This window comes from Cyprinus carpio, chromosome A20, assembly GCF_018340385.1.
Source record: "Cyprinus carpio isolate SPL01 chromosome A20, ASM1834038v1, whole genome shotgun sequence".
NCBI classification, from domain to species: Eukaryota; Metazoa; Chordata; class Actinopteri; order Cypriniformes; family Cyprinidae; genus Cyprinus; species Cyprinus carpio.
In genome coordinates, this window is record NC_056591.1 from 11319068 (window position 1) to 11333617 (window position 14550).

At 38.8% G+C, this 14550-nt stretch overlaps 1 protein-coding gene across 1 annotated transcript in view; it reads right to left on the reverse strand.

The window, feature by feature from the left end:
• Positions 1–14550, reverse strand: part of LOC109112900 (potassium voltage-gated channel subfamily H member 5-like) — an 87575-nt gene that overhangs the window by 53819 nt on the left and 19206 nt on the right. The window contains exons 5-7 of the mRNA XM_042777608.1: positions 9637–9752; positions 8555–8947; positions 2122–2214 (exon numbers count right to left, since the gene is read on the reverse strand). Of these exons, the coding sequence (XP_042633542.1) occupies positions 2122–2214; positions 8555–8947; positions 9637–9752 (602 nt within the window). The remainder of the gene's footprint in view (positions 1–2121; positions 2215–8554; positions 8948–9636; positions 9753–14550) is intronic.

Consider the following 14550-nt stretch of genomic DNA (forward strand, 5'->3'; position numbering starts at 1 on the left):
GGGAGGGAACACAGGAGAGCAACTGGGTTGCAGGTGCAAGCGCTTCTCCTCACGCTGGCTCTTCCGTCACGACGGGTTCGGGCTCTCCATCTGTGGTGGGCTCAGGCAGACGCTCTGTGCAGCTGGGTGGTGATGGCTGGCTGGGCTCTGGGTCAGGAGTAGGGCTAGAGAGGTCCTCCTCAGCGGGACAGACGGAGAAATATAGTCCATTATTCTCTACCACCCACTCCACAAATGCGGTGAAATTGTAACGAGGACCGATCTCTGGGAGGCATGCCTTGAAAGGGCTATTGGATAATGGATAATGATCATGTACAGTATAGATCTTTGTAAATGATAAACATTAAAAAAATTCCAATAAAATCAGCCATTTCTCATTGTATTTAAAGGGCACATATTATGCCCCTTTTTACAAGATGTAATATAAGTCTCAGATGTCCCCAGAATGTGTCTGTGAAATTTCACCTCAAAATACCCCACAGATCATTTATTATATGATTTTGAAAATGACTATTTTGAGAGGAAGCAGAAACACACTGTTTTTGTGCCTGTATCTTTAAATGGAAATGAGCTGCTGCACCTCGCCTCCTTTTACAGAATAGGGCTGTGACTTTACAGCTAGTACATCAAATACTCTGCAAAAGAAACATCTGATTGGTTTTGATAATCATATGTCACGCTGTAATCATGCATTTTAAATCCATATCAGTTTAAACTTCTGATATTGTTTTCTGAACGCACACATCCAAAGCACGTACACAGGAAGCGGCTGTCACACAGTATGTGAGTACTAAAGTATACTTTCATGTCTTATTGCACTTAAACTATCAAATATTTATTATGTTTAAAACACACATAAGTTACAAAAACATAGTCGGTTATAACTGTGAAGGTAAACAGCTGGGAAAGAAATTGCATGTTTATATTAGATCTGTGTATTAAGTGACAGTAGCGCCGTTGGTGGAAACATGCAGATTAAGGGGCGGTGAAATTATAATATGAACGGTTTACCAAAACAAAGTTACTGGGTTGTCCTTTTTCACGTTTTCTGGGACCCGATTATAGCACTTAAATGCAGAAAAAGTCAGATTTTCATGATATGTCCCCTTTAAGACAAAAAAAACTCCTCTAATACAAGTTCTTTGATTCAACCTGCATGTTTAATAGCTAATGGTTTTACATCTTCTAGAGGACAGCTGGAAGGTTATCTGGAGGACAAAATGGAACAACACATTCTTCGCAGACATTTGATGGAATTCACTTTTTAAGCTGGCAGAGCAAAAATGAGGGGGTGAGAAGTAAGTATACCTAATTGTTGCATCCTCAACAGCTTTGGACTGTCAGCCCAGAACTGTTTATTAATAGTGGCCATGATGTGTTTCCTCCACCGAGGATTTCTGCTTTTTTGTTCCAGCCGTCACACAGTCAAAAGGCTAATTTCTCAAACATGCTTTATGTTCCTGAAAGGAGCAATTTTCCCTAGATACTGACAAAGAAGAAGGAAGGTAAAAATAGATGTGTTCATTCTGCAATATTGCATGAAAACCTAAGGCTTTTATTACGCTAGCAAAAAAACTGATGCTAATTTTGCCAACACAGTCAACTCCCCAGGCGGAGCATCTCCTAATGGATACTTTTCCAAGTAATTTATCATTTGAGGGCCTAATTTGCAACTGTGCTTATGTAGCATTTAGTAAACCAAAATTTTGTATTTTATTTTGAGGCCAAACAGATGAGTAGCTATCGGGTGTGAACATTAGAAGGTTATGAGTGCTCATAAATTTTCAGTTAGATGTGACGACCCCAGAGTCGTATCATGGGATAATGGAAGAGAGAAACATTAATGCCTATTGGTGAAACATGCTGTGTGTGGATGTGTGTGTCAGGGCATGGGGAATGAAGCTTGTGCCATCTAATTTGAATTGTCTTGCATCTAAAATCATTTTAGATAAACAAGCACACTAAGGGGTGCAGCATTCAGAGCAACATTAGCATAAATTAGAGAGCCATTAGTGCATTTCTGCTCGACATTGAATAGGAGAGAGGTTACTGAACTGCTGCACAAATGAGAAAATAGGACAGAAGGGCCATAAACAACCCAAGAAAGAAGAGTGAACTTACAGGCAACACCGAGTCCTCCGCACGTGTGGCGTTGCGTGGAGAGTGGGCCGCAGCTGGCAAGTGGCCCACTGCAGAAGAGTCTGCAATGGGATCCTAAGTCAGAAAGACAGATGCAGACGTTTCACTTCATGCCAAACTACGCTCGCGCATGCATATAATAATCACAAAGATGGACTTCAGGATTCAAGAGACCCATTTACAGATATTGAACAGCAGCACACTGAACATGTCAAAGTAATTAGTATGAACGGAACAGCAGATATAAGCAAGTATATAGTGCCCGTCAAGCTTCCAAAAAGAATTAAAAAACAAGATTATATCATACAATAGCTTTTAGTGAGGAACCAACACAACCAAACTATATTTCTTACAGATAAAATATCTTGAATAAGATTTTAGTATCCAGATAGAAATTTGTTGCCCATTCCCAATTGGGAAAGTTCCCGAAGCAACATTGTTTAGCAAAACTGCCCAGCAACTTTGCCCCGTGTATCATAACCAATAATATCTTATGCAATATTGCTTCTCAAATAAATGTATTTTTCAATTAAATGTATTTATTTTAAAAGGAATTAAGACAAAAATACTGATTAGGAAAAATATTGTAGTGCAGGCCACAACAGGTGGTGGTACAGGGCACTGGGTACCAAAACTTCCATACACATTTATGTATATACTGATTAGGAGTGTAAGCAATAAGAGCTGCACTGGTCATTGTTTAATTGGGAAAATGTATGGTAAAGAGCTTCTAAATAATTTCCTTTTTGGGGAAAAGTCATACAAGTTTGAGGTATTACAAAAAAAGGAGCAGGCATTACACAACACAAGTCAAGAGACCAAAATAGCCAATAAACAGGGACATGTGGCCCACAGTCTTTTCCATGTGTCTCCACTTCACAGGAAAATATCTGACAGCTGCACATCAATTCCCATATAATATTTATAACACATATGATTATTAGATGTAATCATTTCTAATGATTATTTTTTATTATTTTTAGTGTTAATCATTTGCACTGTCATCTTCATAAATCCCCTTGGTTTCCAGTGCTCAGTAGGGATCTACCACATTGCACACTAGCATTAACACCTGCCAACTCAACAAGGTTCCTGTTGAGGTTGAGGTTGTGGTGTGTGTCAGGTTTTAGAGACAAACAGAGTTCACTGGGGGCCAGTTGAGTATGACATTTCAACAGCAGCTGTGTCAGAGGCCATCAGCTTTCATAAAAACAATCTCTGCTGATAAATATATACGGTATGCACGATATAAACATTCACTTTGGCATGTATACAGATTCGGAAAAACACTTGCATAAATGCATGAGGTAAACAGATGTTTTACTTAATTTATTCTATTCCTTCCATTAATTCTCTAAATGCTGTTGAGTAGTGATCACTCAAACATTCTATTCCTCCTTTTAATTCTCTAACACTATCTGATTCCTTATTAGTACTTCAGCTTTATTAGTATCTATGGCTGACTTAAACAAAGATGTAGGTCATCTTAAAAAGGCTCCCTTTCAGTGAGTCGCGTTCAACGTTATGCTGACACTGACATACTGGTCCCACTTTAGGAGCCCCAATCACCTCTGAGCATTACAAGAAATGGCCAATGACAATTGGTGACTGGAATTTGCATGCCAAGCCACTATCGTACAAATGGGTATATATGAGATGGTGGCGTGCTTCCACTCATTTAGATTTTTGCTTCAGAGCCAATCACTTTGTGAGTGCTTTTCTCATGCCAGAGAAACATCAAAAGAAACATCTAAATCTACAGTCTGCAGTCGAGAATGTCTTAGAGATGTCTTTCTGACCATGTGCTTCTGGGTGCCATAGTTTCTTTACCTCTGATGATGAACACGATCGCTGTCTTATGTGTCTGGGTCACAAGCATGCTGAGACAGCTTTCATGGATGCTTCTTGACTGCATTGTGAACGAATGTTCATGGCTACACTGAGGTCATGGCTCTCATTCATTATAAGGCTTCTAACCTCAGGGTTGATGACTGACTTTGCCCTTCAGGTGACAAAGGTCACGGTGTGGTCCATAGGGCAGGTGATGTCTACAATGGTAGTCCAGGAGTAGACAACAAAGGTAGTTCGGGGAAGCCCAGGTGGACCTGTTCGCTTCCCAGGAATCCTCTCACCACCAGCTGTTCTACGCACGAATGCATGGGCCAAAAGCTGGCCCTGGTAATCTGTGCAAGATTAGGGAGGACGACGAGCAGGTCCTGCTGTTTGCTGCCATTACAGTGCATCAGGATGCTGAGGATGGAAGATCCTTGGGAAAGCCCAACCTGATCATCAGGTTCCTGAGAAGCACGAGGAGATTAAATCCCCCCAGATCGCGCATCATTCAAATCATTCCCTCTTGGGGTCTCTCTGTGGTCCTGGCGGGACTACAGAGGGCCACCTTCAAGCCGCTTGTCTCAGCTGAGCTCAAGTTCCTGTCATTTAAGACAGCGCTCCTGGTTGCGTTCACGTCCTTCAAGAGGGTTGGGGACCTGCAGGCATTTTTGATCAATGAATCGTGCCTTGAGTTTGGGTTATGTGCCCAAAGTTCCCACTACTCCTTTTTGGGACCAGGTGGTGAACTTGCAAGTGCTGCCCCTGGAGGAGGCAGATCCAGACCTTATATTGTTGTGTCCCGTTCGTACCTAGAGCCTTAGCCGCTCTAATCAGCTCTTTGTCTGCTTTGGAGGACAGCAGAAGGGGAAGGCTGTCTCCAAGCAGAGGTTGGCTCACTGGATAGTGGATGCCATCGCCTTCGCATACCAGGCACAAGGCGAGCTGTGCCCCCTGGCGGTGAGAGCTCATTCCACTCTGAGTGTTGCCTCCTCCTGGAGATTTGGCGCAAGGCACCTCTCTAACAGACATCTGCAGAGCTGCGGTGCTGGGTGACACCTAATACGCTTTTGAGATTCTATAATCTCCAGGTCGAGCCAGTTTCGTCCCGTGTGTTGGGTATGAACAGGTAATTGGCAGGTCCTCTGGCTAGAATACATGCACTTTCTCTTCTTCCAATAAGTTCCCCAAAATTCCATTCGATTCCCTCCAGAACTCTGTTGCCATGTCCAGTATTTGGGTTGCATGCCATTAGTTTCTGGACTAAGTGCCATACATGACCAAACCAGTGAACCAGTGCTTTTCCATGGACAGTCTTTGACTGTCAGTTCCTGTTGTGTTGCCCTGAACTGGGGTCACAGCAGTGTGTTATACTGTGTCTTACAATTCACATTCCTATTCGGATGTGTCTCCGCACTCCAACGATAGCTGAAATCCAGTACTGTGAGAATGTCGGAACACCCTTTTTTTAGCTTCCCTGGTAAGCCCATATACTTGTTCTGTGAACTGGCTTATGGGGCATTGGGTAGGTTACGGATTGAGGTGCATCTTTCCCCTTGGCATGCCAGCTTGTCAGCATCTGCACCTTCAATTCTCGTAACAGAGTTCTGGTTGTAGCGCTTTACATAGGGACCCCTAACATCAGTGTCGACGTAATGTCTCAGTTATGTACAGTATGTAACCCTCATTTCCTAAAGGAGGGAATGGAGACGTTACATCCCTCATGTCACAACTGTGATCTGCGCTGAAAGCCGGGATGCTTTCTCTGCTCCTCAGCACAAACCTGAATGAGTGGATGCACACCACCATTTTATATACCCGTATGTACGGGGAGTGGCTTGACATTGCAATGTTCATTGGTGATTGGGGCTCCCAAGTGAGACCCTTACGTCAGTGTTGACATAACATCTCTGTTCCCTCCTTCAGGAAACAAGGGTTACAAACATAACCGAGATGTTCTTAATTGTACCTCTATAGCATATAGGTTCAAAGAAATCTCTTATTATCAAAAGCCATTTTTCAGTGTATTGGGTTTTTGAATTGCTATATTGCTATGTTGCTATATTTCTTATATATAAAAAAGTTATTGATATTATATTATAGGTCACCTCAGCTTATTGGTTTCTGTTTTTTCTTTTTTTTTAAGCACAAGATCATAGATGGTTTTCTAAAACACGAGAAGTTAGATGTAAAAACACTTTTTGATTAATATTAAATGTTCTTATGATGTCAGGATGGAAATACTTTAGAATCTGTTTAAATGTGTTTTCTAATAAACATTATGTGACTTTTAAGCTGTTAAGCTTGAGTGCATTTCTGTTAAAATAGCTGTTTTCAATTTTAAAATATTTTAAAATGTAATTTAATCCTGTGATGGTAAAACTAAATTCTCAGTTCTGTATATGTATAATACCATACCAATTACCAACTAAAAATACAATATAGGTTGTTTGATCACAGAATTATCACTAAGCATAAGGAAATAAAGCAGCCACACAAACAAACATTACTTCTTTCCTTTTTCAACTACAGACCAAGTATCTGAGACATAACTTTAGCTGAACTCAGCCTTAACATGCAGATTTCAACCACTTCAGGATTGATACAGCTGTGCCACATGGTCCCAGATGCCACGGGAACAGTTTATTAAGATCCGGGCACACTGCAGTTTTGGGATTTCATTGTGTTCCAGTGATGCAGAGACTAATGCATTCCAACAACATCACCACAATGGGAAATGTTGCCTGTTGCCTGGGCAACCGTGAATTCACAGCACCAGTAGGAATCCAAAGAGTTATTTTATTGGATAAGTATATCATACCATGCAAGTGGAGATTAATAATGTAAAGAAGCTTAAAGCAGAATCAAATTTTATTCTGAATGTCCACAGTCACCCAATTTATCATACAGCCATTGGGATGCCTGTGCCCATTTAAAGTTTTTTGGATGATCACTTCCTTCTCAGCACTCTATATTAGTTGGACTGATTCCTCCAGACAGATTAAAAAATATATATATATATATGGCAAGTAAAATCTCCCACTGTTCCTTCAGAAGAACTCTAAGTACACAGAAGTGCTTTTCATTCAAAACACAGGTGTAAGAGTTTATCTAAGAAAACTGGCATATTGAAATGTATTTCAAGAATTCTTGGACAGTTTTGCAGCTTTGAGCATTGGTGGTCATTGGAAAGACTCAAGCATGACTTATATCACATGTCCATCTCAGTCCATCCTAGTCTCTCCTTAAACACACATTTACACAGATTCCAGAAATCAAGCAGCCCACTTATCAATGAACTGTCTGGCTGGGTTGAGACCATTAAGTCTAATCCCCAGTACCGTGAGCAGCCACTGATACGGAAAGAGATGGCAATAATGATATACAGTAGTTTTCACGTCAGATTTTCAGCCTCTGGAAATGCTGAATGGAAGGGGGTCCACTCAATACCAATCCTTTCTTGCAAGAAAAATAAAGCAGTCCTGCCACAAAAACACACATGCAGTACCACTTGCATAAGGGAAAGAGAAAAACACAAGCTGCATTCGTTTCTTCTCACTAAGAAATGGAAATTTATGGCAGAGAATTCCTGTGCAAACAGTAATTACCACAAACAAGATGCATAGATGAATAATCACCAACTTTAGTAACATAGAGGAGGATAAATTATAGTGCAAGCACAGAAAATTTGATTAGAGTACTCCATAAAAATAACAGCAAAAGTAATAAAAGCAAGGTTTATCAATTTTTGCTTTTGTTTATAGCTGGTCATTTGAGAACAGTCAGATATGTTATATCTGATCAAATAAACTGTAAACAAAAAGATTTTTGTTTTGCAGTAATTTGGACAAAAAACAATGCATAGAGTAAATTGTTTCAAGGTCTTCTGCAGTTAAATCATCATTCAAGTCATTATGACAGCATAGATCAACAAATAAAAACAAATCTATACTGATGAACTGGGATGATCACATCATTCATCACACATTCAAGTCAGTGAATCAGAGGATATAAACTATGGTTTACTATGGGATTAAGATCTTAAGGAATGTAACCATTCCTGTAATGATTCGGATTTCTCTTAAAAGATTCTGATTCTTTAATGGGTTAATTAACGATTCTGAATTTGAGGAAGGAATATTTGGGGGGAAAAAAGATATGCTATTCTGCAATGCTATGATCGTTTCAGTAATAAATATAAAATGACAAAACCAAAAATTGGGGTCACATATTTAATTAATTCCCTTATTTTTATAAAATACCACTCACAAAACTCAAGTGAGTCAGATTAATTGAAAAGCTGCTAACTGATTTATAAGTGTTTGGAGGTCAGTAAGAACTTTTAATGTTCTTGAAATAAGTCTCTTATGCTCACCAAGGCCGTATTTATAAGATCAAAAATACAGTAAAAAGAGTAATATGGTGAAATATTGTTAGAATTAAAAATAACTTTTCTACTTTAATATATGTTAAAATTTGATTTATTACTGTGATGGTAAAGCTAAATTTTCAGTCAGTATATAATAAATAACGTAGCTACATTGATATTGCTCAAATAAATGTTTCTCTTTAATGTTGTGCTTACCTCATCCACGTTTTCAAAGGCGTTGATGATGTCATAGGGCAGGCAAGACAGCAGGTCTATGACAAACCATGTCTTCAAGTAGTTCATGCGTATGAGCTTTGGGTCAGATATGACCTCTCCTCCAGGTCCTACAAAAGTTGTATGAAAGTTCAACACAATATCCACTAAGAAGATGACATCCACCACGCTGTCCATTACCAGCCACACCAGGTTGTTCTGTTTGGTCTTAAAGGACACATTGTAGGGCACCATGATGGCCGTGTAGAAGGTGAGGATGAGGATGACCCAGTCCCAAGTGGTCTTAAATGTGCAGTAGTGCAATATAATGTGAGGTGGAGTTTTAGGAGCCTCTTGCTTGTATTGAGGGAGGATGTCAGAGCCCAGCTGAAGAGCCTTTGAAAGACAGAACTGAAGTTAACTGAAGTTAAATTAAAAAGAGAGAGATGTTAAAAAAAGATACATAAAAAATTAGTCTAATATCAATTTGTTTTAATTGATTTAAGACAAAATTCTGATTATGAAAATGAAGTATTTTTTTTTCTTTTTCTTTTTTTGCAGTGCAGCGAGACCACAATGAAAATTCATGCTGGTCTAAGCTGGTCTTTTGCCCTGTCAAAATTATGCACTGTAAGGAACATATACCTCATGAATTACCTCATGAAAGGGCACCATAATATATAATACAGTGAAAAGTTTTAGAGACGTAAAGCTTAAGTCTTCAGTCACTGGACAGCTGAGTCAGCTATCATTTGTCTGGAAGACAAACTATCATTGGGACAGAAGACAAAGGCAGTTGACCTTTTTGTATCTGCATATATATGTGTGTGGGTCAGGTTTTGCCTACACCGTGAGGTCCAAATGATTCCAAATAAGCAGTAAATGAAGATCAGCTACAAAACCTGACCAGCCAAAGGTTCTTGCAAGGAAAAAAGCTGAATGCAGTTTAATGAAAATCTAAAAAGGCTTATATGAAGGTCAAGAGTATGAGAAAGAAAATATCATTAAATATCATTAGTATAAAAACAACAGAAGTCAATGGAATGTCCTAACCCTAGAAAAACAAATGTGTGTGTGACACTCACCTCTGCCAGTCGTGAATGCTTGTGGCTGACCTCAGTCTTGTTCATAGGTGTGAGCTGCTGAAGTGTACTCCGGCTGTTGGTTAATGCCCTGGTCAACCTGGCAAACTTGGTCCATCCTGCAACACAGAGCAACAAAATGGTGTTTCCGCAACAGGAAACAATTCTTTGCCTCCTCTCAACATTTCTTCCTGTTTACTTTACTCACAAACACACTTTTCCACACAACTAGTAGCACTGCTGGCATCATGCTCCTCAGCCAAAAAGCCCACGCTGATTCCACTGAGTCTCCTTCTAATGCTGACACCAGTGAAAACTGTTCTTCCCCATCCCTTCCTTCCAAAAAAACTCATATATTTTTGTGTACCCATGTCCCATTTCTAAAGTCTGTGCCATCAACATGTCGCAGCCTACTTTTTCCTTCTCGTTTTTTAAAACAGAAACTGTTATGAACCCTTGGGGGCACTTCACAAAGGCATAATATTTCTTTATGACTTTAAAATGAAAGCATTATGACATGGCGGAGACTTGAAGGAAGATGTTGCACCCAACAGGGAGCCTCGTTTGAAGTCATTGCTTTCTCATTAATAAAGACTGATGGGAAGTTTTTGGTTTGATCTCAATAACCCTAAAGTCATTTGGGTCAGTTGAGTCCTACAAAGGAGGATCTTCACCAAGTGACTGTAAAAAGTGTATGTGTGCCATTGTGAATACTTTATATTAAAAATATTCTTCTCTTTTTTATTTTCAGGATTGACTGTTTTTAAAAGCTTACACGGTGGAAAAAGAGTAAAACATTAATAACAGTGTGGCTCTCCCATTTAAGTCACATCTCATGAATGTTTAAACACAACAATACAGTACCAAAGTCTGAACACATTGGGAGTCTTGGAGCCACTCTCTCTCGTTACGATAGGGACATAGAAGGGAAGTCTTTCTGCATGGCCACATGAACAATGAACTCAGTGAAGGGATAAGGAGGGGAAATCAGCCGTGTGCACTTATTGGTAGGATGTATGAAAATAGCACACTAGTCTGTTCAAACCCATTCAGCGGGGGACAGCTTTAAGTCAGAAAGGCCAGCATTTAAGTTAAAGGAACTTTCTGGGTTCACTACAAGTTAAACTCAATCAACAGAAGTAAAGCATTTATGTTTACAGAAAGTAAAACTGTTTGCAATTTAAAGGCCTTTTAGGGTCTATAGCATTATGATGTAATGTTAACAAAAGTTGTAAAATAGGATATACTGTAAATTCAAATATTTATTTATGTTTAAACATTAAAAAATCAGCTTAACATATGGTTTAGGTCATTTTAGATATTATAATGTTACGTTGTCACAAAAAAATTGGCTATATATTAAATTATGGTTTATGTCATTTTAGATTTTATAATGTTTTTTTGTACAACCTTATGACAGAATTTTCAATTAAGCTGAACTGAACCGGGAATATTCCTGTAAGGTCTTTAGCAGACATATATAGTACTGTTGTAAATATGGATTTAGACAAACATTGAAAACGCAGACAGAAAAAGAAATACAAAATATGACAGTGAAAAAGAAATACTGAAAAAAATGAACAGTGTCAGAGACAGAAGGAAGAAAAGGAGAAAAAACAATGAATGGTTCAGGCCATCTGGCTATCTTAGGGCAAAGTCACAATGCTCCACATGGCCCCTAAGGCTTCCTCCAGATATAGTTCTTCTACAGGGGAAAATAATGCTAGGTAGCCGTGTCGAGCAGCCATAAGGCAAAGCCTCAGAGAAATCTCGGTTTGGCCATTGCAGCCTCATAGAACCCTATCAGACTTAAGCTAAAATGGAGCATATGTTTGCACAAATGCACCACTTTTGGCAGAAAAGTAGCAAACAAGGTCTGCAAGACTGCAATGGCTATACAGACTGCAGCAATGAAGGAAACACAGATTAAGGTGAGATTTAACTAAGAATCAATTCCCCTTAGAGCAGCGTTTATTTGCATATGCTATTTGCATTGATTTGCCGCCCAATTCACTAAAGGAATTAAGCAAATAAGGTAATGATACAGATGAACAAACAAATTCTGAATGAAATTTTCTTTGGGGAAAATTTTCTTTGGATTGCCGACCATGGAGAATGCAGCAGACAACTGTGATATGGCACACTTTTTAGTTTATTTAAGTAGTTTATTGAAACTTTCGACAAAATCTTTTCTAAAACTGCAATTTGATGCATGTGCTGATATTTATATGGCCAAAAAGTATGATGAAATTATTAAAGTTATGCTATTGAAATTATTACAGCTATTCTGCTGCTTTCTGTTGGCATTAATGGGTCATCTGCCTGTTATTTTTTTCCATCTGCAGCTCTAAACCTAATAGATGACTGCCCATAAACACATATTCTTCCTTTTTGAGGGCTGCTAACTACATTCCCTTGAACTTCTACTGGCTACCTCTCAATTTACCCTGGTGTCAATGCCGAGTTCCCAAAGTATACATCTGATGAGCTGAAAATCCGCTCCAGGTATAAGATGCTTATAGACAAATCTGGAAGGATCTCAAAGGGTTTCACTGTTGCCATGGAGCCCATAATCATTGCTCGTTTTTCTTCCCTATTTGCTATTATTTGAAGTTTGTGCCCCTCTGGGTAAGCCACCATCAATGTGATCATGCTGATAGGCCAGAGGTCCTCAGAGAAAGAACACACACTCACCTGTGGTTTTAATGTATGCACAGATCCTTTAAATTCTTGTGACGAATGCACAGTAACCCTTTGTGCATTGTGTGCATTGTGTGCACTGATGTCTAACGGTGCTTTATTATTTCTATGCAGATGCTTTGCATATTTCATTGGACCACCAGTGCAGAGCAGAGCATTACCGACAGAAACACTATTCCAGTGGGATTTTGAGACAGCATACATGAAAACGTACATGAACACACACACACACACACACACACACACACACATACTGTACTCTTGCTTTTAGCTCTATCCTCTCCCCAGGGGCAGCAGTCACATGGAATGAAGCTCTAGGGAAGATCTCGATTATACAACTAATTACAAAATACCTGTGATGCAAATAACACTAAAAGCTTCAATAGATATGCACAATGCATGTAATTCTTTACCTTAAAAAACAATAAGCCAAATCCTAAATTAAAAGGAACAGTTCAATCAAAACTGTTTATTAAAACAGTAATATTATGAAATATTATGAAATATTATTAAAATGTAAAATAAATTTGTCTATATTAATATATTTAAAAATGTAATTTATTCACGTGATGGGAAAACTGAATTTGCAGCAACCATTTTTCCAGTCTTCAGTGTTACATGACCCTTCAGAAATTATTTTAATATGCCAATTTGGTGCCCAAGAAACATTTCTTATTACAATCAATGTTGAAAACAGATATGCTGAATGAAAATGTGATAGAATATCACATTTAGAATACAGAATCTTTTAATTATATTATATTATATATTTTTCACAAACCCCTGGTTTAAAAAGCCAGAGCTTTAGCATTATTAAAAGCCTTACGTGAAACTGACTCTTCAACCATAAAGGAAACAGCTCACTTACAACCTCTTAAATGAAGTAGCAGATGCCGTATAGCCCATCACTCTCATTCCAGTGAGGTCATCAATCACATCATGATTTAAATACATACATTCCACTCCCACCGCTAGAGGAACCATATAAAGAACACGTTTAAATGTATTGCCAATACAGCTGATGTTGCTGTTCAAAGCCCTTGATGCAGGCTTTCCATACCCGATGCTACACTCTCTCATCGGAAAATGCGCAGGAGCTATTCATGAAGCAATACTGAATACACACCTGGTGAGTGACGTTTAACAAATGCCCCTTTAGAACAACAGATCTCATATTTACCTAACAACAAACTCAAGCCTCGTGCCAAGCTATGAATAATCTAAATGTGCTGTTAATATTTATTAGTGCATCGAGGGTCAGAAGTGGCATTGATTAACATTTTGATAAAAGCAAATAGTCCTTCATTTACAAAGTAATCACTGTAGGGGATTTGAATGCCTGATAGATGCTTAATAAAGTTTGTGGGTCGGTGTGGTGATAAGCAGCTTTTATTCTCGACACGGGCACTACTAAGTGAAACTGTGATGTTTTCATTGACATTTTCATACCAAATACCATGTGACTGTAACTGCCAAAGCAGGTAGATTACTAGATTACTATCTCAACATACATTAGCAAAAACAGATTCTTTACTGGCATCAATGGTTCCTTAAAGAACCTTTCACATCCATGTAATTCTAAAAATAAAGGTTCCAAAACCATCTTTTGATTCCCCAAGAACCTTTAAGTTAACATTTCTTAAAAGAAGAACATTTAAAAAATCTAAAGAAGCTTTTTCCACTATAAAGAACCTTTTGTGCACTGAAGGGTTCCATGGATGTTAAAGGTTCTTCATGGAACCATTGATGCCAATAAAGAACCTTTAATTTATTTTAAGAGTGTGGTACCTTTCATTGCACAAAATGTTCTTTATAGAAGAAGGAGAAGGTTCTTTAAATGATCAAGATAATTAACAAAACTTTTCTTTCTTTTAAGAACTATTCAGCGTTTGCTACCACAACTGTCACTAAATGCAGAATGGTTTCATTTCAGCACCAGATTCTTTACTGGCATCAATGGCTCCTGATAGGCTGTTTATATGTTTCAGATTGATACTCGCTGAACTCACTTCCTGTCGCTCTGTACACACCCACTGACAAGAGTCCCAGTTGGGCACAGGTGCCCTGCCACAAAGTGACAGCAGCTGCCATCAAGTCTCTGAGGGGAAATATTTATATGTGCGTGTGTGTTTAAAGAGCTCCTGTGTGGGCTAGAATCACTGTCAAAGGACAAGTGCTTCAGTTTAGCAGTGGCACAAGCTGACAAGGAAAATAGCC